Source organism: Ceratotherium simum, chromosome 25 (genome assembly GCF_057802395.1).
Source record: "Ceratotherium simum simum isolate JZ-2026a chromosome 25, ASM5780239v1, whole genome shotgun sequence".
In the NCBI taxonomy this organism is placed as follows: domain Eukaryota; kingdom Metazoa; phylum Chordata; class Mammalia; order Perissodactyla; family Rhinocerotidae; genus Ceratotherium; species Ceratotherium simum.
Window position 1 is genome coordinate 47706124 of NC_141924.1, and position 26710 is coordinate 47732833.

The window sequence follows — 26710 nt, forward strand, 5'->3', positions numbered from 1 at the left end:
TTAAGTCTATGTTTCTGTGTCTGGGGAGTTCTGAGAGGAGGCTGGTCTGACTTGGCACTCTTTACATCTGCCCAGCTGTCCTTCTGCAACCTATTTTTAATTTCGTAAATGAAAATGGCTCTAAGCACATGAAAAGGTACCTCTCTACTTGATAAAAAGCCTTAAAATCAAATTAAATCCATTTTAAGGAAATTATACCTCAATATGTAGATCCATTTTCTGCCTCAACTGGAGGTCCCTTAATTCTCTAGATGGTACATCATAATCTTGTTGAAGGTGCTGTATTTTAATTAGCAGTTCACTTTGCTTTTCCACTTCATCAATAAAAATCATTTCAAATTTACTGATGGATGCATGTTGTTCTTCCTTTATCTTTGTAACGTGGCTTAAAACAAACTTGCAGGAAAACATTAAACAAATTGGGAAATGAAACTTTTATCACATTTAGAGGAAGTTTTAAACCCTTGAGACTAAGAGGTAGGATGGCATGTCTCGTTTATCTATAGCCTCTGACTAGCGAGGAAGAAGGAAAGAGCCTCTCTCCATTCCCAACTTTCTCCTCGCAGCGTCTTGGGACAGTAACTTCCAGACCTCTGGTTTCTTATTTCTGACTTCCTACCGGACATACCTCATGGACGTCCTACAGTTACCTCAGATTCAATACGTTTAAAATGTAACATGATCCCGTTTCCTATAAATCCACCTTTTTCTATTGCCCTCTTTTGGTTAATAACATCACCAATTACCTAGTTTTCCCAGCTAGACACCTGAGATTCATTTTAACATCCTCTCCTGCCTCCCTCGATTGGGTACAACATGGGTGTCCATGCCTGAAGATTTTCTTGTCAAGTGTATTTAGATGTCTGGCTTAATGCTGACATTTGAATGCCCTATGTTCTATGCACGTCATGAATAAGTTCTGAGATCTGACTGTCAGGATTTTTGGAAGAATATCAGAGCCTGAGGGGCAATCTACCTAGGTAGGGAAGATACCCACCCCTTACTTCCTCAACTTCCCCCATTCCTCAGCCTCTTATAATCTGGCCTCTTCCCTAACCGCTCAGCTAAAACTGCTCTGACAAATGTTACCAGTGAGCTCTATTATCAACAATTCAGGGGATGTCTTCATTCCATGTTCTGGCTGCCGGAAGCATCTGCCATTCTCGGCCCACTTCATCTTTGACATACTCTCCTCCACTGACTTGAGCGATGGCACTTTTGTTTGGTTCTCTCCTGTCTCTCTGACTTTTCCAACCTTGAACCCACGTGTAGCTCTCTTTTCTGCTACTGCCTCTTGAGAACTGATCTTTTCCAGAGTTCTCTTTTATCTTCACTCTACTATACTTCTGGGTGGCCTCACTCACACCTGTTGTACTATCTATCACCAAATGCTGATGGATCCCACATCGTTATCTGTGGTCCTGATTTTTCTCCCGAGAAACCTCAGATTCACAACTAAATGCCTACGTGGTTTCTCTTCCTGGATGTTCCATTATGGGTATTTCTATCTCAAAACATCTCAGACTAAACACCGGATCTCTCCTCCTGTCTCACCTGACTTGCTCCTTTTCCGTTTTTTTTTATATCAGTTAATGGCACCACTATCCACAAACCTGGCTAAGCCCAAATCCCGGGACTCGGTCTAAATTTCTTTCATCCTTTCCATCCCCATGAATCCTTCCCTGGTAGGAACATAACATCTCATCTGGACAATTGCCTCTTGTCTCTTCTCTCTGACACCGGGCTTATCATCCCTTGCAGACTCATTTCCTCTTTGTCTGTACTGAAGTCTCTAAAACAGTAATCTGATTGTGTTACTGCCACCACTTAAAATAACCGTCCAATGGCTCCTTCCTCATCTGCAAAATGAACTCTAAGCTTTACTGTTTGAGCCCAGCCTCCAGTACAGTCTTGTCTTCTGGAACTTGTCCTCTGGTGTGTCGTGCACCTGCACTGCTTCCACCACTGCACCTCTTGTCTGTCCACATGTCTGCCTCACCCACTGGACCAGGAGAGCTGGAATGTTACTCATCTCTGTCTCCCCAGCACCTGACAGTGTCGGGGCCACAGGCAGAGCTCAGGTTTGTTGAATGAGCAGGACCTAGATGCACCGAGGATCCTGCACACACTATTCTCAGACCCACGTCATCTTTAATTCAGTAGTAAAGACACTAAATAGCAAATATGCCAACTCCCAGAGCAGGACCTAAATACACTGAAGTTTGTAACTGAAATCTATAGCAATATTTATGAAGATATTACTAAACAAGGTGGTACCTGGAGTTTCTTCACGACTCTGTGGAACTCCATGGAGCATCTCTGGTTGGTGGTGAGAAGTTTCTGAATCTGTCTGGTTTGTGGAGCTGGAAGCGTGAGGTTTGCTTTTACTCTCACTGAAAGCTCTCTTTGGGTTTCAATTTCCCTCTCCAAGTCAAGAGAGAGTCCATTTAAGCACTCAGAATGACTCTCCATCTCTGAGTATCTCTTCAGAAGCTCCTAAAGAAAATGAGAATTGATTCAATTTAATAATTCATCCCCACTTTAACAATAAGTAGTCCTAGCCCTGGAATTGTAACAAAACTTATGCTTAACACTTTCTGTAGGGCAGACATAAATTAAGACTTTTGTGTTTAAAAAACAAAAGGAAAACATTGTTGATTTTGGATTATAGAAATAATATATAATCATTGTGGAAATTTAAAAAGTTTAAACAACTATAACAAAGAAAACCAGAAATAACCATTGTTATCATTATGATACATTTTCTTTTAGTCTTTTGAACATCCATGATCTGAATGAGCACTTACAAAGTCTGAAGAGAAATCTGCATGAATTCAATCTAGTATGTACTGTAGCTCCAGGCTGAATGCTGCTTCTGGTGACAGCAGGCGGTGTGAGTTCGCAGACACAAGTGACTAGAATCACACAAGTTACATGCCAGCCTGGTGTAGCCTCTCCACACACTTCTAGTGTCTGCCTAGAATCCGAGCTTTCTCACCTTTTATCAGAGTGAGAGCTCAGGCTCTAGCCCTGCCCCTTCCTGACTGGGGAAATCCTCGAGCCATTCTCCCAACCACAAAATGAAGACTACAATTGCCACAAAGTTTTCTAGGGGATTAGGTAAAATATTAGATAATATCCATATCTGTATAATCTATGAAATACATACAGACATTACAGTTTAAAGGAAATAAAATTATATTTGTAAAAATGCTTCTATACCCAAGTTTTAAACTTAGACTTGGTTTTGATGCTGGCCCTGATATCAGTTCCCCTACATTAAACCCCTACATTTAACATGGGGTTAAAACCAAAAGCACTCATCCCCTTTCCCTGCTTCTCTAACCTACATTCATACGTAAATATCAGTTTTTTAAACCTTTGTATCTCTGAACTTCACAGGGCAAATAGAAGTTACAAATTGTTAGAGCCCAGGTGGCCTCATGCTAACATTTTGGCTAGTTAGGGGTCCTTTGAAGTTTTGTTACAGGGAAACTGACATCCAGAGAATATCAAGAAGCTGAAGCTTCCCAGACCCCAACTCCTTGGCTTCCTGGCGCCAGAATCCACCCTCCACCAGGGAGGAGACAACCAAGGACACCCACCTGCGGATTCTCTTATCTCGCCATCCCCTGTCCCTGTCAGCAAGGCCAAATGCAGGCTAGTGGGAAGGCACCGACCAGCAAGCCCACAGTGCCCCTCATATAATCACTCACAGGGTCCGAGATGACGCAGAAAGCCAGTTTTGTGGAACCCAAGACACCTGGTCTGCAGGCACGGATAAGGAACAAATAAGGATAACAACCGACTCGAGGCCAGAACGTCTGCTGGGACCCTTGCACAGTCGGACACTTGCACAGTCGCTCCCCCGACACCTGTGGTCAGGACCACCACACCTTCTCTCCTTTGATCTCCCCTTTAAAAACCCTTGCTTGTAGCTTTTCAGGGAGTTCGGTATTACAGCGTGAGCTGCCCATTCTCCTTGCTCGGTGCTTAGCAATAAAATTCCTCCTTTCTTCCCCTACACCTGATGTCAGAGATTGGCTTCTGTGCCACAGGTGAGTGAACTCACTTCAGGTTCGATATCAGTTTCAAATCCTGATTCCACCAATTTACCAGCTATGTGACCTTGGACAATGACTAACCTTCCCCCGGGCCTCTGTTTCCTTGGTTAAGAATGGAGGAACACAACCTGTCTCACGAAGTGAAGCACCCCGTCCAGTGCCTGGCGTGGGGCAGACACCCATTAAGTCTGGGCCCACAAGCTCAACTGCCCAGAGGCCAGGCAGATGACACGCTGGCCAGAGTACAGAGGGAGGAACACTTTACGTTCAGTCAGGCACTAAACAACACATTTAGTTCAGGGTGCTAAACAACAGAGTAAGGGGCTTCTGACAATAATGAGCTCTTTTTTTAATAATTTAAGGAAAAGCTAGATAGATGTTCGTTAATCTGGGAGGTTGGAGAGGGGATTCCTGCCTTTGGTCTTAGGAGGAGTCACATTATGGTATGGAGCAGCATTGTCTCATCATTCGTTTGTACTTTTAGTAAATACATATTAAATGCTGACTTCTGTAGGACCGTGCTAAGTGATATAGCCATAAAAAACACAAAAAAGTCTTTAGGGATCTTGTGTTCTAATAGGGGTGAGAGTAAATCCTGTTCACTTTACCCTCACCACATGTTCAGAATCCACACACTTCTCGCTGCTTCCACTGCTGCAGCTCTGGGCCGAGCCACCACCATCTTTGCGTGATTTGGACACTAGTCTTTCCAATAGTCTCCCTGCTTTCACTCTATTCTCAACACAACCATCAGAGCCATCTCTTTTTTTTTTTTTTGTGAGGAAGATCAGCCCTGAGCTAACATCCATGCTAATCCTCCTCTTTTTGCTGAGGAAGATCGGCTCTGCGCTAACATCTATTGCCATTCCTCCTCCTTTTTTTCCCCAAAGCCCCAGTAGATAGTTGTATGTCATAGTTGCACATCCTTCTACTTGCTGTATGTGGGACGCGGCCTCAGCATGGTCGGAGAAGTGGTGCATTGGTGCGCGCCCGGGATCCGAACCCGGGCAGCCAGTAGCGGAGCGCGCACACTTAACCATTAAGCCACAGGGCCGGCCCCGAGCCATCCCTTTAACTGTAAGTCAGACCACGTCTCTGTCATGCTCAAAACTCTCCAGTGGATCTCCATCTCGCTCAGGGTAAAACCCAAAGTCCTTTTAAGGCCCCACAGCCTGCTTCCACCCATTAACTCTGACCTTGTTCCTCGTTAGCGTTTCCCCTTGTTGATGCTGCTGGAGCCCACCAGGCAGCTTCTGCCTCAGGAGCTCTGTCCTGGCTGTTCTCCCTGACTGTGCTGCTCTCCACCACACACCTGCATGGCTCGACCCTTGACCTCTTTTAGGTATTTGCTCAAATATCACCTTTCCAGTGAGGCCTTAAAATCACAAACCCCACTGTTTTATTTGTGTATATACGTAAATACGCACACACATACATACTCATACTAGATTATAAAGTTTAGAAGAATATTGAGCATTATCTATTCATTCCACAGAGGTTCCTGTGATTCCACAGGCCTTTGGAAGGCTGCAAATATTCATTTGTAATTTTAACAGGGGGCACTTACTTTTATCCTAAAGCACTTTTCTCTCAGGCTTTCTGTAAGGTGCTGCTTTCCATCACATAGAAACGTTTTTTCATATTTTAATACCTCTTCCAGTTTCTGTTGGTCCTCCTTGGATACAAATAAATAAACAAGGCTTCAGCTGTAACTACATTCACATGTAATGTCTAATCATACACTTTCTCAATGACACCTTTTACATCAAGTTTCAATGATGGAATTAAATATTACACTTGTAACACAAAAAAAGTGGGAAAACCACTAATGTTTTGGAGATAGAATCTGTTCCTGTAACCTTCACAGTTGCAAATTAGGTTTTAGATTTATTTCTGGTTCCTACTCTTCCAAATCTCTGCATTAGAATCATTGCTGACAACTAAATACACTAGCACAACCATCTGTACTATCTACGGTGCTCTAAGCCCTATTCATAGATTGTTTCCAGCACCTGGGACCAGAAAATTCATACCCCACTTACATTCTGTATTTCTGATTAAAAGTAAAAAACAAAACATTTTCTCTCATTTGTTTATCTTGCACACTGCAGTACCTAGAAGAATGACTAACAGTTCAATGAATATTTGTTCAAAGAATTAAATCTCTGTAAATTTAGTTAGGGTCCACATAAAGATGATTCCCAAGTGTCTGATGTTTCTATTGAGACTGCAGATGATACTGTTTTCCACTTTATTCTTTCTTCAATATTGAAATATGAGAATGAAAAAGATTTTTATAGATTTCATAAAATTTCTTATTGGTCTGAATTTTACATTACTTTTTAGAGGATTCAATCAGGTGGTTTTTAAGATATATGATTCTGAATATCTGTTAATAGTCATACTAGAACAATTTCCTTTTGTATATTCATCTTGCCTTTTTTCCTTCTAACCTCACCAACAAGAGCCCATGTCTAAATCTACATGTAGAGATAGATGGGGCATTTAATCTTTTGTAAATCTAATCCTTCAAATATGTCTCCACTGAGAATAATGCTACTTCTTGGTTTAAAAACTCTTTTAGAAATTTCATTAAAGAAAATAATGTGCTTTATTTACTAATCTTTTTCTTAAAAAATAAAGGATTAAAATGGGATTTTCTGAAAAACATTTTGGCTTCTTTTAAAACTGTACTGCCTGTTGGTGTGAAAAATTATAGTAATAGTTTTCCCATTATCCTTCACTGTTCGTAGAAATTTCCAGAAAAAAAGTAAAAACATTGTTACCCTTTTCAAAAAAGTCTCATTCTTATAAATAGTTACTAGATAGGGGTAGATTCTGAACTCACTCTAGCCCTCATTTCTCTTAAGTTTTCTCTGAATTGGTCTCTTTCCATTTTGAGAGACTCTTTTATCCTCCTTAGCTCATCTCTCTCCTTAGCTGCAATTCTTATTTCTGCAAGGCTTTCATGAAGTGTCTTAGTCAAGTGTAAGTTATCCATTTCCACACTTTGCATAGATAAATTTTGGGCCTCAAACTGCTTCTTCAATTGTTCCATTTCATTCATTTTTTTATGAGTTTTACTGACATCTTTCATTTTAAGAAGTTGAAGCTCTTTTTTCTGGAGTTCTTGAATCTTGAGATAATTATAAAACAAGTTAGAATGCAAACAGAATTCCTTCAAGGAAGGAAAACAGTGTCTATTTGTTACATACAAGCACATATCTATGTCCACATATCTATTTCTATCTCCTTTCTCATTCCACAAATAATTTTGGACACAATTACTCCCAAAAGAACAAAACAACACATACCTTTTTCTGTAATTCACCTTTAGATTTATTTAAATCATTTTGAATATTTGAAATTTGACTTGTCTTTTCTGAAACTCTTTCTCTGAATTTATCAATAGTTTCTTGGTGTTCTTTCAAATGCATACGAGCAATTTTTAGTTCTTGTTGTGTTTCCAGATCCTTTATTATTAGAAGAAATTGAGAAATATGATAATATAAAGACACATTACCTTTTCTTAATGATGAACTAGTTAAACAAAGTCTTAAAAAATGCATGTTCATAGTTAAAAGCCACCACCACACCACCCCAAATCAGAACAGTACAGAAGGATAAAAAGTAAAAGTTCCTGTCTCTCGCCTCACCCTTCCTAGTCCTGTTCCCTGTTGAACTGGGCCACTTGCTCTTCTCCTTTCAGACCACTTGGACACCTTTCTGGATCAATGTCACATAAAAAGTGCCCCATTCTAATGCTTAGTATTCCACTATACACACAAACCCCACTTAGCCAGCGCCTTATGGCAGACGCTTGGATTGCTCCTTGAGTTTGTTTACCACAAACAATGGTGCAGAGAATGCTGCAGTATTTCTGCCCAAATGTGTGAATATATTGGTAGGATAAATTCCTAAAAGTGGAATTGCTGTAACAAATGTATATGCTGATAAATTTTTAATAAGATATTGTCAAACTGTGTCCCTAAAAGGTTACAATGTTTACATTTTCACCAACAGTACCATTTATTTAAAAGAGAAGGAAGCTTCTTGTATTAACATGTTTACTGGATAGGAAGAAAGAGCACAACTCACTCTAGCTATGGTTTCTTGTAAGGTTGCCTTGAGTTGGTCTCTCTCCAGTTTGAGAATCTCTTCTACTCTTCTTAGATTATCTCTTTCTTTCATTACAGATTTCATTTCTTCACGGTTTTCATGAAGTTTCTGAGCCAAATTTAAGTTCTCCATTTCTAGTTTATCCAGAGTTAAACTTTGGGCCTTGAATTGTTTCTTCAATCGCTCTATTTCAGACATGTTTTTCTGTGTCTCACTGACATCTTCTTTTAACTTAAAAAGTTGATGTTCATTTGCTTTAAGTTCTTGGATCTTAATCATAAAATAACATGTTAGGATACAGATGGTTTTTAAGGGAAAGATAAAGAATAGTTTCTAAACTGATTAAGACAATAGGCTTCCCACGTCACTCATTAACATTCTGCATAATTCCACACAGAATTTATTTTCTTTTTTTTTTTTGTGAGGAAGATCAGCCTTGAGCTAACATCTGCCAGTCCTCCTCTTTTTGCTGAGGAAGACTGGCCCTGGGCTAACATCCGTGCCCATCTTCCTCCACTTTATATGGGACACCATCACAGCATGGCTTGACAGGCAGTGCATCGGTGCACGCCTGGGATCCGAACCCCGGGCTGCCGCAGCAGAGCGCGCGCACTTAACAGCAACGCCACCGGGCCGGCCCCAGAATTTATCTTCTTTTGAGGTATAATATACATAAGCACGCTAATCTTAAGTGTATAGCTCAATGATTCTTGACATATGTATACATCTATGTAATTACAACCCAGATTAAAATACAGAACATTTCTAGCACCCCACAAGGTTCCTGTGTGCCCCCTTACTGGAGCCAACCACTATTTTGACCTTGATCATGCTAGATGAGTTTGCCTGTTTGTGAACTTACAAATCACAATGTATGTATCCATTCTCCTGTTGATAGGCATTTGAGTTGTTCTCAGTTTTTCACTATCATGATTAGAGCTGCTATGAACATTCTTGTACATATCTTTATGTGGACATATGCATTCTTTTCTCTTAGCTACATACTCACATATGCTGGGCCACAGGCAGGTATACGTTCAGTGTTAGTAAACATGGCCAAGCTGCTATCCAATGTGGCTAAACTATTTTACATCCCCAAAGGATTTTAGGCACAAATAAGTCAAATATCGAATCAAATAAGCCTCCCTTCCCCCAATACCTTTGCTTGTAATTTAGTGTTTGAATTTTCTAAATCCACTTGCATATTTGACATTTCATCTGTCTTCTCAGAAACAATCCCTCTGAGTTGATCAATAATTTCCTGGTGCTCTTTCAGATGCATGTGAGCAATTCTTAGTTCCTCTTGTTTGTCCAGATTCTTTATCATTAGAGAATTTTAAGAACAGTGACATATCTTAATGTTAACTGGTATTTTTTTAATGAAAATGATGTATTTTCTTAGTAAAAATAATAAAACTATTACTTCTTACTCTACATCTTTGTTGTTAGAAAGTCATAAGCTTTTCCTCCCTGCCCCCACCTCCCCACAACCAACTCCTACTTCCCAGAGGCAAACATATTACACACGTACTATTCTACAGCTTGCTTTTCCCCCTAAGGGTTATTTTGAGCTTCCATGTTAGGACATTCAAATCTATTCCATTTTTTTATTATGTGCTGCATAGTATTCTGACATATTGCTTGTGTTTACCCAGTTTCCTTCTGATGGACATTTAGATTATTTCCCATTTTTTATTACAAATTGCTACAATGAACAACCCTATGGTATGTGTATTTGTTATGTGTGTACATACATATATATATACTTATCTTAACAATTGATTAAGTGTACATCTAGGATAAAGTCTATAAAGAAAATACTGGTTACAGAATTTAAAATTTTCAAGAACAATACCATATAACATGCCTAAAAGGCTATATCAGTTCACGCACACCAACAGTACCACTCATGTCAAAGAAGGCTCACTGCTGTCAGAAAACCTCACGTCTCCTCACTAGGGAGGGGAATGAGTGTAACTTACTTTAGCTTCCATCTCTCTCAGCCTTTCCCTGAGCTGGTCTCGCTCCATTTTGAGGGTTTCCTCCACTCTTCTGAGACCATCTCTTTCCTTAGTAACAAGTTTTATTTCTTCAAGGTTTTCAAGATGTTTCTGAGTCACCCTGAACTTCTCTGCTTCTATACTTTCCAGGGTTGAATTCTGGGCCTCTAATTGCTTCCTGAATTGTTCTGTTTGATGTGTATTTTCCCTGAGATCATTTTTTGCCTTAAGAAGTTGATGTTCCTTCTCCTGAAGTTCTTGGATCTTGAGATAATCATACAATAAATTATGATACAGATATTGATAAAAAGCTAAATAACAGTTTCTAAATTAAGTAGGCAAATCTTTACTTGTCTTCAATTTTAGGCTAATTCATATCCTGTTTCGTTACACAAAAGTCTGATTCAAACTCTCACTCAGATAACAATTTTAAAAAAATACCTGTGCTTTTAAGGCAGTATTTGCCTTTTCTAACTGTATTTGCATATTTGACATTTCATCTGTCTTCTCTGAAACAACTTCTCTGAGTTTATCAATAGTTTCTTCATGCTCTTTCAGATGCATGTGAGCAATTCTTAGTTCCTCTTGTTTGTCCAGGTCCTTTATTTTAGAGAAAGAAAAATAATACATTCAGAGTAATACAATTCAAACAGTACGTAGAAAGGTACAGAGTAAGAAGTAAAAATTCTCCTCCCTCCTTATGCCTCCCAGTCCTCATCCTCTAAGTTACTTTTAGATGTCAATACATGCTAGATATACCACTTTGCAACTTACCTTCATCCCTAACAGGATGCTTCCAAATCAGCACCGTGCTCCCCTTCCCCTTTATCTGTGCCTAGGATTCTACAGTGTGAATGTGCTGCACTATTTAATCAGGCCGCTACTAATGGGCAGTTAGAATTTTTCCTATTTTTTTTGTTGGCTTTATTTTCTTATTGCAACTTGCTGCAATGAATATCCTTCTACAAATATCTTTGCACAACTGTGCTAATGTGTGCAGGATAAATAGCTACAACTGGACTTTTTGGGTCCATGAATAAACTTATGGAAATATCTGCAAGATATTACCAAATATGCCCCTCCAACCTTCCTGAAGGTTGGATGAATTTTACACTCCCACCAACCCTACTGCCCATGGTTCTTGTAGGACACAACGTCCTATTTACTAGATGGGGAAAGATGGTAACTCACTCTGGTTACAGTTTCTCTGAGGTTTTCCTTGAGCTGGTCTCTCTCTACTTTGAGAGTCTCCTCCACACTCCTAAGGTCATCTCTTTCTTTTGTAACACATCTCATTTCTTCAAGGTTTTCTTGGAGTCTCTGAGTTAACCTTACGTTCTCCATTTCTATATTTTCCAGAGTTGACTTCTGGGCCTCAAATCGCTTCTTCAAGTATTCCATTTCACACATTTTTGCCTGAGTCTCACTGACAGCTTTCACCTTAGGAAGCTGATGCTCTTCTTCCTGAAGTTCTTGAATCTGAGAAAATCATAGAACAAGTTAGGCCCTAGGCAGAGGTTTTTAGGAAAAAGAAAATTGTTTCTATATTAAGGTAATCACCTTTACATTTTAGTTTACTGTATGTACTGTTTTCTTTCAGCAGGATCTGAGGAACACAACAATCAGATGTCATTTTCCACAAAACAAGACCTACCTTTTCCTGTAATTCAGCTTCTGAATTTTCTAAATCTCTCTGAATACCTGCTCCTTGATCTGTCTTCTCTGAAATATTCCTTGTACTAATAGTTTCTTGGTACTCCTTTGGAAGAATATAAGTAGTTTTTAGTTCCTCTTGTTTGTCCAGGTCCTTTATTTTAGAGAAAGAAAAATAATACATTCAGAGTAATACAATTCAAACAGTACGTAGAAAGGTACACAGTAAGATGGCTTTGATTTTCCATCCCTTTATGATTGGAGCAAAATAAATAAAACTTAACAGTGAACATCATCGTCATCATCTTAACACTATTTTTGTATCCAAAAGACATCAGAAGAGGGAAACTTACTTCAGCTACAATTTCTTTAATGTTTTCTTTGAGTTGGCCTCTCTCCATTTGAAGGGCCTCTTGTGCCCTTTTCACTTCATCTCTTTCCTTAATTATAATTTTTATTTCTTCTTGACTTTCCCGATGTCTCTCAGTCAACACGAGCCTCTCGCTTTCTATACTTTGTAGTGATGAATCTTTGGCTTTGAGTGGCTCCTTTAATTGTTCCAGTTCACTCATTTTTTCCTGAGTCTCACTGACTTCTTTGATGCAAACAAATTGTTCCTGTTTCTCATGAAACTCGTGGATCTTAAAATAATGATAAAATAATAGCCAAAATATACACATACATAAAACATATGTGTTTGTATACGTGTGTATGTATATGTGTATACACACACACACACACACACACACACATATATACATACTTTTTTTTTTTTTTAAGGAAAAAAACCCAAGATGCTCTCCAAAACAATTTAGTATGTCAACAGTAGTCTTTGTAATTCAGTTTGGTCCCTCCCTCGGGTTTTCTCCCACTGTTCCTTCCCCCCAGCTTCCCTTCTTCTGCAATGCATCATTGGTTGTTTCTCATTCCTTCTGAAAGCTTCAGCAAGTCTAAGTTCCTCTTCGGTTTCTAGGTGCTTTACTATTAGAGGAAATGGTAAGAAACTTATAGAAACACTATAACTGTTACACTTTAACTCCTTTTTCCAAAGGTTTAGTTTTTACAAAAATATTTGCTTACAAAATATTTTAAAAACCCACACAGATGGGGAAAAGGATGAAACTTACTTTAGCCATGATTTCTCTGTTTTCTTTGAGTTGGTCGCTTTCAGACTGAATAAATTCTTGCAGCAGCTGTTGGCTGTCTCTCTCCTTAGCTACAGAGCTCACGTCATCACGACTGTCTTGGGGTCTCTCAGAACATCTCAGCTTTTCCGTATCTGTTCTTAGTGGCGCTGACTCTTCGGCTTGGAGTTTCTCCTTCAACTGCTCCATCTCACTCAGTATTTTCTTAATCTCATTGTCTTTTTCTTTCATATTGAAGGACTGTTCTTGTTTGTCTTGAGCCTCTTGGATCTTAAGAGAATCATAAAACAATATAATTGCTATCCAAAGATACTTTATTTTATTTTAGGGGAAAAGAAATCAGGATACTTTCTAAAACGATTAAGTCAGGATGGCTCATTTACAGAGCACTCTTTCCACTCTTCCATTATTCAGATATTTAACACTTATTTACTGAGGGCTCACTGTGTTATCAGTATCCTATTAGAGGTTGGAGATAAAATAGCAATGAGACTATTACTATTGATCTCTGTCTTTATGAGACTTATACGTTAGGGGGAAAGATAGATGTCATGCCAAATCACACCAAACAGAGGTCCTGGGTTCTCTCAGGGTATTAGTGCAAACCTAACCCACTGTGAGTGGTTAGGAAGGGCTTCCTGGGGGGTGGAAAGCTTCAATTGAGATCTGAAGGATGAGAGCACGAGTTAGGTAAAGGCAGATATGGAAATACTGCAGGTAGGGAGACCAGAACACACGAAAGCGATGAGATCAGGAAGGCAATAGACTGGAGCTGTGGGAGCATGATGAGCAGGAGAAGAGGAAGCTGAAACAAAGCCTGAAATCAGCAAGGCTGGAGTCTAGGGCCTCACAGGCCATATGAGGGATTCTGATCTTTGTTTCAAGAGTAACAATAAGCTATTAAAGGATTTTAAGGAGAAAAGATCACTTGGGCTCAGAATGCAGAATGAATTAGAGAAGAATAAGAATGAATGTGGGGGACCAGTTAGGAGGTGACTGCAGAAAGCCAGGGAAAAAAGAATAGCGGCTCAGATTAGGGTGTTGGCAACGTGGAGAGCAAAGAGGAAGGATTTCACACAAACACCTTAAAATCAACAAGGTTTGGTCCTGGATTACAGAGTGAACAGGAAGGAAAGGATAATAGTAGGGATGATTCCCAGATTTCTGACTGAGGCATTGAGGAAGAAGGTAGTACCGTTTGAGATGTGGAGGAATAGGTTTAAAGAAGGAAAGAAAATAGTTGAAAATAGTTTATTTGGCTTTATCCTTTCCTATAATTTAGCATTGTTTTTTCTAAATCATTTTGAATATTTAAGGAAACAGTGGGGCCAGCCTGGTGGCATAGTGGTTAAGTTTGCGTGCTCCGCTTCAGTGGCCCAGGGTTCGGATCCCAGGTGCGGACCTACACACGGTTCATCAAGCCATGCTGTGTAGGCATTCCACATACAAAATAGAGGATGATTGACACAGATGTTAGCCCAGCAACAATCTTCCTCGAGCAAAAAGAGAAAAGATTGGCAAAAGATGTTAGCTCAGGGCCAATCTTCCTCACCAAAACAAACAACAAAAAAGAAAATACCTATCTTCTCTGAAACATTTTCTCTCCGTTTCAATAGTTTCTTAGTAGTTATGAGCAATTTTTAATTGTTCTGTTTCCAATCACTTCATAATTAAGAGACATTTAAAGAAAATTGGTAGTAACATAACTATAACACAAATGCCCCTTTTCCCAAAGACTTGATTCTTATAAAACTCTTATTAAATGGGAGGAAAGGATGACTTACTTTAGCCAAAGTTTCTCTAACTTCTTTCAGCTGCTCACAGTCAACTTGAAGTGCTTCTTTTATTATTTTAAGGTTGTCTCTTTCCTCAGTTAGAGATTTTATTTCTTCAGGACTTTCTTGAAGTTTTTCAATCAACCTGAGCCTTCCCATTTCTGTGCTTGCCAGTGTTGCTGAATCCTTGGGTTTGGATTGTTCTTTCAATAGCTCCAGTTCATCCATCATTTCCTGAGTATCACTGACTTCTTCCACATTAGGAAGCCCTGGGATCTTGTGAGATTCATAAAATACCAAAGTTATTATCTGGAGAGTATTGTCACAAGTTTTTAAAGGGAAAAGATCAGGATACTTTCCATAGCAATGAAAGTGATCTTGAACCCTCATGGTCTACTACAATTACAACTACAAACTCCTATTTATTCATTTTCCCTTGATTCCTACTAAAGCTATTCATGACTTTTCTGCTAGTCATATTGTCATAATTTTCTTTTCCTCCAGCTTATATCCAAAGTGAACTAATCCTTACAATTTCCCAACAAATTGTTAATTCAGTCAGTTGCATGTTTCATTTCGATACTAGTTCCCAAATGCTACAGGAGAAAAAATCATAGTTGAGCAGATTATACCCCAATAAATGACTGGTTCCCATTCTCAGATGAGCTCCAATGCTACATCTCAATTTTTTTACGTGTACAGATTGATTCCCCTTTCCCATGATCATTAGTGGTACCAGGTAAGTTTGCATGTCATATTTCTGCATTTAACATACTGGAATTGAAGGATTTTTTACTAGGAGGTAAAGAACAAAGTTTTGTCCACTTTGTTGCCATTTTACTTCTATAACCTAGGACTGTGCCTGCCACAGTAGACAGTGAACAAATAACATCCAATAAATGAATGAACCATACCTCAGTAACTACTTACTGCTTATCTTTCCTTCAAAGGAAAAGGAAAAGAAGAAAAGACAAACCTTTTCTTGTAATTCAGTATTGGATTTTTCTAGGTCCTTCTGAATATTTATTATTTGAGCTGTCTTCTCAGAAACATTTCTTCTTAGTTCGTCAATAGCTTCTGGGTGTTCTTTTAGATGCATATGAGCAATTTTTAGTTCTTCTTTTGTTTCCAGACCCTTTATTGGCATGTGAAATTTAAGGAATATTTTAACATCATCATCTTAAACCGCCCCCCCGATTCCCAAATGGCTGTTTTAAAGAAACATTTAATAGATGAAGAAAAGGGTATGACTTGCCATAACTTCAATTTCTCTTACGTATTCTATAAGTTTCTCTCTCTCTATTTCAAATGACTTCTGTAATTCCTGCAGATCGTTTCTTTCTTTGGTTATGGATTTTATGTCCTCATAATTTTCACGAAGTTTCTGAGCCAACTCTAGCCTCTCCACTTCCATATGTTCCACTGTTAGTTCTTGGTTCCTTAATTCATTCTTTAAATTCTCCATTTCATTCATCTTTTTCTGCATCCCATTCATCTCTTCTTGTACACTAAGAAGTTGTTGCTGTTTTTCTTGGAGTTGTTGACTCTTAAGAAATATAGTTTTTATTACTACAATTTTGCTATATTATCTTAAAATTCTTATGTAAAATGCACTTTGCTAAACTGAAAGAATCATTATCACAGCCCTGCCTACTATCCCAATGTAAACAGACAAGTAGCATTAAAAGTAAAGTAACTTTCTAGGCATAGTGTCTGTACTGGGTTGAATAGTGTCCCACCCAAAATTCAAGTCTACCCAGAACCTCAAAATATGACCTTATTTGGAAATAGGGTCTTTTGCAGATGTAATTAGTTAAGGATTGAGAGACTATTCTAACTGGACTAGAGTAGGCCCTAAATCCAATGAGAGTGTCCTTATAAGAGACAGGAAAGGACACACAGAGACATAGAGAAGATCATGTGAAGCTGGAGACAGAGATGGGAGTGGAACAGCTACAAGCCAAGGAATACCGAGGACAGCTGGGAGCCAAGGATAGCAAGAGGCCAGGAAGGACTCTTCTCTAGAGACTTCAGAGGGAACATGGTCCTCCAACACCTTGATTTTGGACTTCGAGGATCCAGAAATGTGACAGAATAAATCTCAGTTGTTTTTAAGCCGCCGAGTTTATGGTAATTTGACACAGAAGTTCTAAGAAACTAATATAGTGTCACTAGGTTAATCAAGGAGGCAAAGTGAAAATGAGAAAAATTTAAAAAGAAAAGAGACTGACTAAATACACAGATGTAGCTGTCAAATAAAATGTAATTCCTCATCTCTTAAAAATTTTTTGGATAATTTATTTTTACTTCCATTAAGGTCTTTAGGGGGTGGCCCACACAAACACTGAGGCATTAACTTTTACATAAGGCTATTGATTTTACCTCTTTAGGAGGAATATGAAACAGGAGGTTTTAGTAAACTCAATTAGGTTATAGTGAAAGGGATAAGAATTAAGAGAACACATATTGAGGAAAAAACACTCCACAGAAGCACAATGGAAACAACAATATATTATTTATAACGCACGTGGCACTGTTCTTAGAATAAACAGAAAGAGCTCAGTGGGTGCATTTTAGAATTACTAGGGCAGTACAATTGTTACAAGAGTCTTAGCTCTTAGACAAATATATTACAACAGCACCTTACTTCTATAAAAGAAATGATTCAGGAAATTGCAAATATCTAAGAGATGGTAGTAGTGCTAAATCTTACATTCTGGAGAATGACTAATACAGCTCTCTCAGGGCAGGAGCTTTGTTTTATCGACTAATGGATCTTAAGCACCCAGAACAGTGCCTGGCCCACAACAGTGCTCAATAAATATCTGATGAGTGAATATATCATGAGTAGTTCAGATGAACCAAGGACCTCTCTCATCTAAAGACTCCAGGATAATACAATCCTCGCAAAGGACGTTAGTTAAGATCTTCATGTGAGCTGAAACTGTCCAAAACATTAGCGCTGACACTTGTCCATCTGGGAGGCATGTGCTATTTCCGGAATTTAGGTCTACTGGAATCAACATTTATTATCAAAAACAAAAAGTTTAGTCAGGAAATATGGCCAGGAAGGTAACTTTAAAAATTCACCTTTTCCTTTAGCTTTTCTTCAGCCTCTGCCAGTTTCTCACAGGTCCTGTAAAGCTCTTCCTCTTTCTTTATGGTATGGTTCTTTTCTTGTGCAACTATCTCTTGTTGCTTTTTAAGTTCACCTCGAAGAATTCTTAACTCTTCCTGGTTTTCAATGGTCTAGAATGTTAAAATCATTGAGACTAAAATAAACACTAGCTTACATTTAAGAAATTAGGTAGAAATCAGCATTTACCTCAGCTTGAAAATGGAGAAATCGTGGCAAACTATATTGGAAAAGACTAATTTAAAAAGAAAGTGAGTCTTTATTTTAATCATGTAAATGCCAAGAATCTTATGCTGTTTCTTTATTGCTCAACTTACATTCCTATCATGAGAATTAGAACTGGATCTAGCATTCTATCATGAGAAGTTTGCTCGTTTTCTACCCCTGAGCCAAAAGAGACAGTCTCTATGCTTTCATCGACTGACAGTGAGACTACAGTTACGGGCTTTTCATACGCTGGGACGGCTTTGGTTCTGGGCATTGATTCCGAGCAAGCTCAAAATGGCAGCTGTCCTCTGCTAGCAGGACTTGAGCTAATCTTAGTTATTATGCTTAAACAGTGACATTCTCAAGTATCAAGACCAAAAAACATTACAAGCCAGAAACTGAGGAGAGAATATGACTTTTGTCTGTATTCTTATTTATATTCAGCTCTTTTGACCAAACAGGCAATCCCAAGAAACATGAAAATTACACAAAAGGTCAGGTTCTACTGTGATCCACAGCAAACTTCTCAAAATATTAATTTCAACCTATTACACACTATACTGCCCCTAAATATAGAAACAAAAACTAAAGTAGGTTTGAAAATACTGACAAACATTAACGACAATTAAACATCAAATTAAAAAAAATTACAACAGCATAAATAAAAGAGAAACATTTTGGAACAAATTAACAAAATATGTACAAGACCTGTACACTGAAATCTATATCACACATCACTGAGAGAACAGACAGTTTATAGAAAGATACACAATAAGCACATGAAAAGATGCTCAATATCTTTAGTGATTAGGGAAAGGCAAATTAAAACAATGAGGTTAAACAATGGCTAAAATTAAAAACGCCAATAATATGAAGCGTTGGTGAGGATGTGGAGCCATCAGAATTCTCTTAATTTGCTGATGAGAATTAAAATGGTACAACTACCTTGGAAATTAGTCTAGTAAATTCTCATGAAGTTATATATACACCTCCCTATGACCCAGCTATTCCATTTAGATACTTACCCTAGAGAAATAAAAAACATACGTTCATAAAAAGATTTGTATAAGAATGTTTACAGAAGATTTATTCGAAATAGCCAATAGTGGAGATAACTCAAATTTCCATCAATAGGAGAAAGGCTACACAAACTGTGGCTTATTCATACAGTGGAATAGTACCCAGCAATAAAAAGGAGTGTAGAAAGAAGTGAGACACAGAAGAGCACATGCTGTGTGGTTCTATTTGTGTGAAGTTCTGCAAGAGACAAAGTGATTCGAGGTGGAAAAACATCAGGACAGTGACTCTGGGGGGCAGAGGGTGAGATGAGGATTCACGGGGTGGAGGTGTGAGGGAATTTGTTGGGGGTGGAAGTGTTCTGTATCTTGACTGGGGTGGAGAGTACACAAGTAGCCACATTTGTCAAAAGTCTTGAGACTGGATGGACATTTGCTTCAGATACATTTATTGCATGTAAATGATACCTCAATAAAGTTATAAAAACCTGAAACACACAAAGACAAAAAAACATTGCCAAGTACACAGTGCTGAACCCACCATGTCAATACTCTCCCTCAGGTCAGTCTTCAGTTGCTCCTTTTCCATGGTAACGCGCTCTAACATTTGTCGCAGTTCTTTTTTCTCCTGTATTAAAGAAAATATCTTTCTCTGTTGTTCAACTAGCTCATTATCAACATCTGCAGTCAAGACTTGGGTTTTTTTGGCTTTCAAATTCTGTTTTTTATCTATGCCCACCATCTAAAATATAAATACATTGGAGAAGAATTTCTTAGTAACAGTTTTAATAATAATAAAAATAGCCAACACACATTACTTATTATGTACCAGGCCCTATTTTCAGATGCTGACACATTTAATCTTCACTATAACCTTATGAGGTAGCTACTATTATCATCTCCATTTGACAGGTGAAGACACTGAATCCCAGAGAGGACAGGTCACTTGCCCATGGTCACTCAGAGACGTAGAGTCACGTTGTGAGCCCAGTGCTCTGGCTCTGGAGTTTGTGCTCTTGTGCCTGTGCACTGAGAAGAGCTACCTGGACAGCTACAGACGACCCACACTCACCTTCACGTCAGACGGGTTGACGCGACTTTGTGAAGGAGTGAGCCACCTTAAACTCTCCCTCTTTATTTCTTTCCTTCAAAAGCTGGAAATCATAACCTATGCCCTACTCCCTACTTTATTTTCAGAGTTTTATTATATAGAAGAGTGCAAAAGAGTTTTCTTAGAAACATATTTCATATTATAGTAGCATAATCATCTTTTCTTAATACATACTTTTCATATACTGCTTAAGAAAAGCATGTTATATAAATTCATTTATCCATAAATAAGTCTTAACCAAAGGGAACCTAATACATGGACTCCTTGGTAAAAGGAGACAAAGACTGACGTTACAAGTGTGGATATGAAATTAGGGTATCAGCATATAATTCTATACTAGCCCAGTAAAAACTCTCAGCTCCATGTTAGCCACAGATGTTTGAAAAAGTTTTTATAATAATCTATATTTACATTAGGAAAAAAAAGAAGAATTAAAAAAGTCATCCAATGACACCAACTTTACATAACCACTATTAGAATTCTGGAATATTTCAGAGCTTTGTCCATTGAAATTTTTTTTTAACATTGCAATTATGATTAATTTGCATACATATAAGATCCTTTTTAGCTTTACTTTTCCACTTAGATTAGATGATATGCATTTTCCCATGCTGTTACATAATCTTCAAATTATAATTTTTAGTAGCTGCTCGATTTTCTAGAGTGGCTATGGACAAACCATATTTTACTTACCTACCCCCTCACTGTTGGCAATAGGCACGAGCTTCTGACAATGGTGAGCACAGAGCTAACTACTAACTACATGAGAAATTAAGGCGGGGAACACACAGTCTTTGGGACTAGCCTGTCAGATACTATAATTCAGAATCTTGCATCTTTACTCTTAAATATGGGAATATGTACAAAAACAAAGCAGAGCGAGACAAAGTTCAAAACTGAACTCAGCCTAGAAAGTATTTCAGCTACCATGGTTATGAGCAAATCTAATAGCTCTAATTATTAAATAACGAAAAAAATTGTGTCCTTTATATGAGAATAAGACAACTAATCACAAAGTTTAAAGTTTCTGTCTAGATACACTAGAGAAACTCACTTCCAGAGAAAGACACATCAAGCAGGACTGAAAACGGGCACTCCAAGAGGAGATGAGAGACCTACTAATGCAGCCCTCTGGTGCTCCGAAAACCACAGGGGCCTCTGTAAATGCCCAGACACACTCCTTTATCCACATGGGTGATTCCAGCAGGAACACGCTATCACAAGACCAAGCTGATTGCAGCCTGCCAGTGCAGATATCAGAAACCCTGATGAACAGAACGGCCCCAGAGAACTCCCAGTCAGACCCTTTTATCAACACAGATGATTCAAGCATGAACTTAATACCACAGACGGGCTGGTCCCAGTGAGTGTAACTCTCCTCTTCCCTCACTCCTCCTCTGCTGCCCCTTCTCAGGGGGCCCTGTGACTGCATTTTGCATTTGTTTAAAAGCAGCTACTGACTGTTGTATCTTATTTTCAAAAGTCTATTTAAAAAACTTTCCCCTTATAAAAGTGGAAGTTATAAATTTTAAATCAAGGTCAAGTGTCTTTGGCCCATGTTTGATCCACATTATAGACAAGCTGAGAACACAAGATATAGAGCAAGTGAAAATGCCTTCTAGGAGAGAATGACTGAAGCATAGCAGAGAGGAAGAGAAAGCTGTTCCAAGGCAGGAGTATTATCCCCCAGGGTAAATGGGAAAAAAGAAGCTCATTATAGACAGCAATAGTCTATAAATGTACATAGAGATTTATTTACATAAGTTGGATCTTACTGAATTATTCTACAGTATGTATTTGTTTTTATTTAATAATGTATCCTGGAGACTTTTCCATTTGTATATAATGTCTACTTTTAAAAAGTTACATGACTGTACAAAATTCAGTTGCATTTCTATACATTAACAATAAACAATTAAAAAAGGAAATTGGGAAAACAATCCATTTACAAGAGGACCAAAAAGAATAAAATATTAGGGAATAAACTTAACCAAGAAGGCAAAGGCATGTACAATGAAAACTACAAAATGTATGTGAAATAAATTAAAGACAGATAAATGGAAAGACATCTCAGGTTCACGGACTGGAAGACTTAATACTGTAAGATGTCAACACCACCAAAGCGACCTACAGACTTAACGCAGCTCCTGAACAAGTCTGACACTCAAGGCAGTTCCCGCACAAGCCTGACACTCAAGGCAGTTCCCGCACAAGCCTGACACTCAAGGCAGTTCCCGCACAAGCCTGACACTCAATGCAGTTCCTACACAAGCCTAACATTTAATGCAGTTCCTATACAAGCCTTCTGCAGAAAGAGAAAAATCCACCCTGAAATCCATATGGAGTCTCAAGGGACTCCAAACAGCCAAAATAGTCTCAAAAAAGAAGAGAGCTGAGGTCTCACACTTCTTGATTTCAAAACTTACGAGAAAGCTATTGTAATCAAAACAGTGCAGTACTGGCATAAAGACAGACATACAGACCAAGGAAATAGAATACAGAGCCCAAATATAAACCTCTGCATATATGGTCAAATGATCTTTGACAAGGATGTCAAGACCACTCAACAGGAAAGGACAGTCTCTTCAACAAATGGTGTTGGGAAAACCGGATATCTTGCACAGAAGAATGAAGTTGGGCCCTCACTTTATACCATATAAAAAAATTACCTCAAAATGGATCCAAGACCTAACCACAAGAACTAAAACCGCAAGACAGTTAGAAGAAAACATTCGGGGGCCAGCCCAGTGGCGTAGTGGTTAATTTGGCGCATTCCACCTTGACAGCCCAGAGTTTACTGGCTCAGATCCTGGGTGTGGACCTACACACATCATCAAGCCATGCTGTGGCGGTGTCCCACACACAAAATAGAGGAAGATGGGCACAACTGTTAGCTCAGGGCCAATCTTCCTCTGCAAAAAGAGGAATATTGGCAATGGATGTTAGCTCAGGGGTGAATCTTCCTCACCAAAAAAAAAAAGAAGAAAACCTGGGAGAAAAACTTCATCACATGGGTCTTGGCAATGATTTCTTGGATATGAAACCAAAAGCACAGACCACAAAAGCAAAAATAGATAAACTGGACTATATAAAAATTAAAAACTTCTGTGACAGAGTGAATTAGGCAATTCACTCTGTGAATTAACAGAGTGAAAAGGCAACCTATGGAATGGGTGAAAATATTTGCAAGTCATACAACTGATAAAGGGTTAATATCCAGACTATATAAAGAACTTCTACAACTCAACAACAAAAGACTAAGAACCCAATTTAGGGCCCGGCCCCATGGCTAAGTGGTTAACGTTCTGTGCATTCTGCTTTGGCGGCCCAGGTTTGCGGGTTCGGATCCCGGGCATGGACCTAGTCCACTCACCAGCCATGCCGCAACAGTGTCCCACATCCAAAAAAATAGAGGAAGATTGGCGCAGATGTTAGCTCAGGGCTAACCTTCCTCAAACGAAAAAGAGGAAGATTGGCAACAGATGTTAGCTCAGGGTGAATCATCCTCAGCAAAGAAAAAAGAAAAAATCCCATTTAAAATCATAAAAACTAAAAACAAATCCCATTTAAAATCGTAAAAACTAAGTAAAATACTTAGGCATAAATGTAGAACTCTAAAAAAAAACCCCGGGGCCGGCCCGGTGGCGCAAGTGGTTAAGTGTGCTCGCTCCACTGCGGCAGCCCAGGGTTCACCGGTTCGGATCTTGGGCGTGCACCGACGCACCGCTTGTTAAGCCATGCTGTGGCGGCCTCCCATATAAAGTAGAGGAAGATGGGCACGGATGTTAGCCCAGGGCCAGTCTTCTTCAGCAAAAAAGAGGAGGACTGGAATTGGATGTTAGCTCCGGGCTGGTCCTTCTCACAAAAAAAAAAAAAAAAAAAAAAAACAATTTAAAAATGGGCAAAAGGGCCTGGCCTGGTGGTGTGGTTTGCGCGTTAAGTTTGCGTGTTCCACCTCTGCGGCCCGGGGTTCATAGGTTTGGATCCCAGGTGCAGACCTACACACCGCTCATCAAACCATGCTATGGCAGACATCCCACTTACAAAATAGAGGAAGACTGGCCTAGATGTTAGCTCAGGGCTAATCTTCCTCAAGCAAAAAGAGGATGATTGGCAACAGATGTCAGCTCAGGGCCAATCTTCCTCAATAACAACAAAAAAATTGGGCAAAAGACTTGAACAGACATTTCTGTAAAGAAGATATATAAATAGCCTACAAGCACATGAAAAGATATTCAACATTACTAGTCATTAGGGAAATGCAAATAAAAACCACAATGAGATATCAACTCACAATTATTAAGACAGCTACTATGAAAACATCATAAAATAATATGTGTTGGTAAGGATTCGGAGAAATTGGAATCCTTGTGCACTGTTGGTGGGAGTGTAAAATGGTGCAGCCACTATGGAAAACAGTATGGCAGTTCCTCAAAAAATAGAAAATAGAATTACCATATGATCCAGTAAATTTGATTTCTGGATATATGTCCAAAATAATTGAAAGAAGGATCTCAGAGAGATATTTGTACACCCATGTTCATAGTAGCATTATACCCAATAGCCAAAAGGTGAAAGCAATCTAAGTGTCCATTGATGGGTGAATGCTTAAACAAAATGTGGTATATACATACAACGGAATATTATTCAGCCCTAAAAAGGAAAGAATTTCTGATGTATGCTACAACATGGATGAACCTTGAGGACATTATGTTAAATGAAATAAGCCAGTCACAAAGAGACAAAATACTGCATGATTCCACTCATGTGAGGTATCTAGAGTGGTCAAATTAATAGAGACAGAAAGTGGAATAGTGGTCGCTAGGGGCTGGGGAGGAGGAGAATGGGGAGTTGTTTGATAGGTATAGAGTTTCAGTTTCGCAAGATAAAAAGAATTCTGGAGATTGGTGGCACAACAATGTGAATGTACTTAACACTACTGGAACTGTTTGTTAAAAATGATAAAGTTGGTAAATTTTATGCTATGTATATTTTACCACAATTAAAAATACAAAACAAACAAAAATAAACTTATATATACATGAACGACTAGTCCTCCAAGCTATGCGTGTATCAAAGATTATTTCACCAGTCTCCTATTGATGAATGTTTTAAATTCCTAGTAGTAATTATTCTGGATTAAATAGTATTAAGTATAATAAAAATGAAAAATAGTACAAAAAATTCTGCTGATAATATACATAAAAGGCATTTTGAAAAGTAGAAATGTATAGTAAATGAATCAATTGTGTAAAATTACAGGCAATCCCCTGTTATGGATTGAATTGTGTCCTCCCAAAATTCATATGTTGAAGCTCTAACTCCCAATGAGACTGTATTTGGAGAAAGGGCTTTTAAGCAGGGCGGTTAAGGTTAAATGAGGTCATAAGGCTAGGCCCTAATCCCAAAGGACCGTGTCCGTTTAAGAAGAGGAAGAGACACCAGAGCTGGCTTTCTCTTGGCTCATGCACAGAAGAAAGGCCACGTAAGGCACAGAAAGGTGCCACCTGCATGCCAGGAAGAGAAGGCTCACCAGAAACGGATTTTTCTAGCACCTTAATCTTGGACTTCCAGCCTCTACAACTGGGAGAAAGTAAATTTCTGCTGTTTAAGCGACCCAGTCTGTGATATTTTGTGATGGCAGACTAATACATCACCCTTTTTAAAAAAGTCATCGTTAGCATCCTAGCCTTTCTTGTCTCTAATTAAATACCCAGTGAAGAAGTTATTCTCAGGTCTCAGGACAAAACAAACCATACTACCTAGAATGAATTAAGGTGAGATTTCAGCATCTAACAGTAAAAGTATAGCTCAGCTCTAGAAATAGACATCAATACAACATACACATCGATTTTATAGTGAACTCTGAACTAGTATACAAAATCTGATATAAAACAAATATTTTAGCCATAATTAATAATAAGCACTCAATCTTTCTTACATTCTTATAATTCAGAGGGGCGTTTAAACACGTTTAAAATACACCAGGCCTCAGAAAATATCAGCTCAAAGTTTGAACTAACATTTTTTGCCTTTTCCAGTTGATTGTAAGCAGTTATATTTGAAGTTATTTCAAAGACATTAGGGCTAATCCTGTAAACTATTCTTATTCACTGTGAATAATAAATAAGATTGAGATTACCATTACGTACTTAAGTGTTTGAGGTTAAGGAGAAAGCTCATACAACAAGTATATGAAAACGCTGAACAGAAACACCCTTTACCTTTTCCAGAAGTTCATCCTTAGTTTCTCCTATGTTTTCCTCTATATGCAAATTCCTGGAAGTTTCCTCAGAAATTTTCATTGTTAGTGTGTTAACTGTTTCTCGGTGTTGTTTCAAAGACTCAAGAGCATTTAGTAATTGTTCTTGGGTGTCTATGTTCTTTGTCAGAGAAACAGAACACAATTTCAATTAGAATAACGTGAAACAATGAAGGTAATTTTGTAGCTACTACTTGATCATAAATAATAAATGATGGCTCC

At 38.5% G+C, this 26710-nt stretch overlaps 1 protein-coding gene across 5 annotated transcripts in view; it reads right to left on the bottom strand.

Annotated features, from left to right (window-relative positions):
• LOC101404594 (centromere-associated protein E-like) overlaps nt 1–26629 on the bottom strand; it is a 49079-nt gene extending 22450 nt beyond the window's left edge. The window contains exons 1-18 of one of the 5 annotated variants that reach the window (XM_087449181.1): nt 26451–26629; nt 19657–19743; nt 17847–18005; nt 16012–16302; nt 15733–15891; nt 14766–15032; nt 12964–13251; nt 12190–12477; nt 11838–11990; nt 11375–11662; nt 10625–10783; nt 10166–10447; nt 9343–9501; nt 8163–8453; nt 7379–7537; nt 5632–5739; nt 2278–2496; nt 199–396 (exon numbers count right to left, since the gene is read on the bottom strand). In XM_087449181.1, coding sequence (XP_087305307.1) covers nt 199–396; nt 2278–2496; nt 5632–5739; nt 7379–7537; nt 8163–8453; nt 9343–9501; nt 10166–10447; nt 10625–10783; nt 11375–11662; nt 11838–11990; nt 12190–12477; nt 12964–13251; nt 14766–15032; nt 15733–15891; nt 16012–16302; nt 17847–18005; nt 19657–19743; nt 26451–26531 — 3636 coding nt within the window. In that variant the 5' untranslated portion in view covers nt 26532–26629. Of the gene's footprint in view, nt 1–198; nt 397–2277; nt 2497–5631; nt 5740–7378; nt 7538–8162; nt 8454–9342; nt 9502–10165; nt 10448–10624; nt 10784–11374; nt 11663–11837; nt 11991–12189; nt 12478–12963; nt 13252–14765; nt 15033–15732; nt 15892–16011; nt 16303–17846; nt 18006–19656; nt 19858–26450 lie in introns of all 5 variants that reach the window. The other 4 variants (XM_087449180.1, XM_087449179.1, XM_087449182.1 and 1 more) reach the window with 4 other exon arrangements.
• Between the last annotated feature and the right edge of the window lie 81 nt (nt 26630–26710).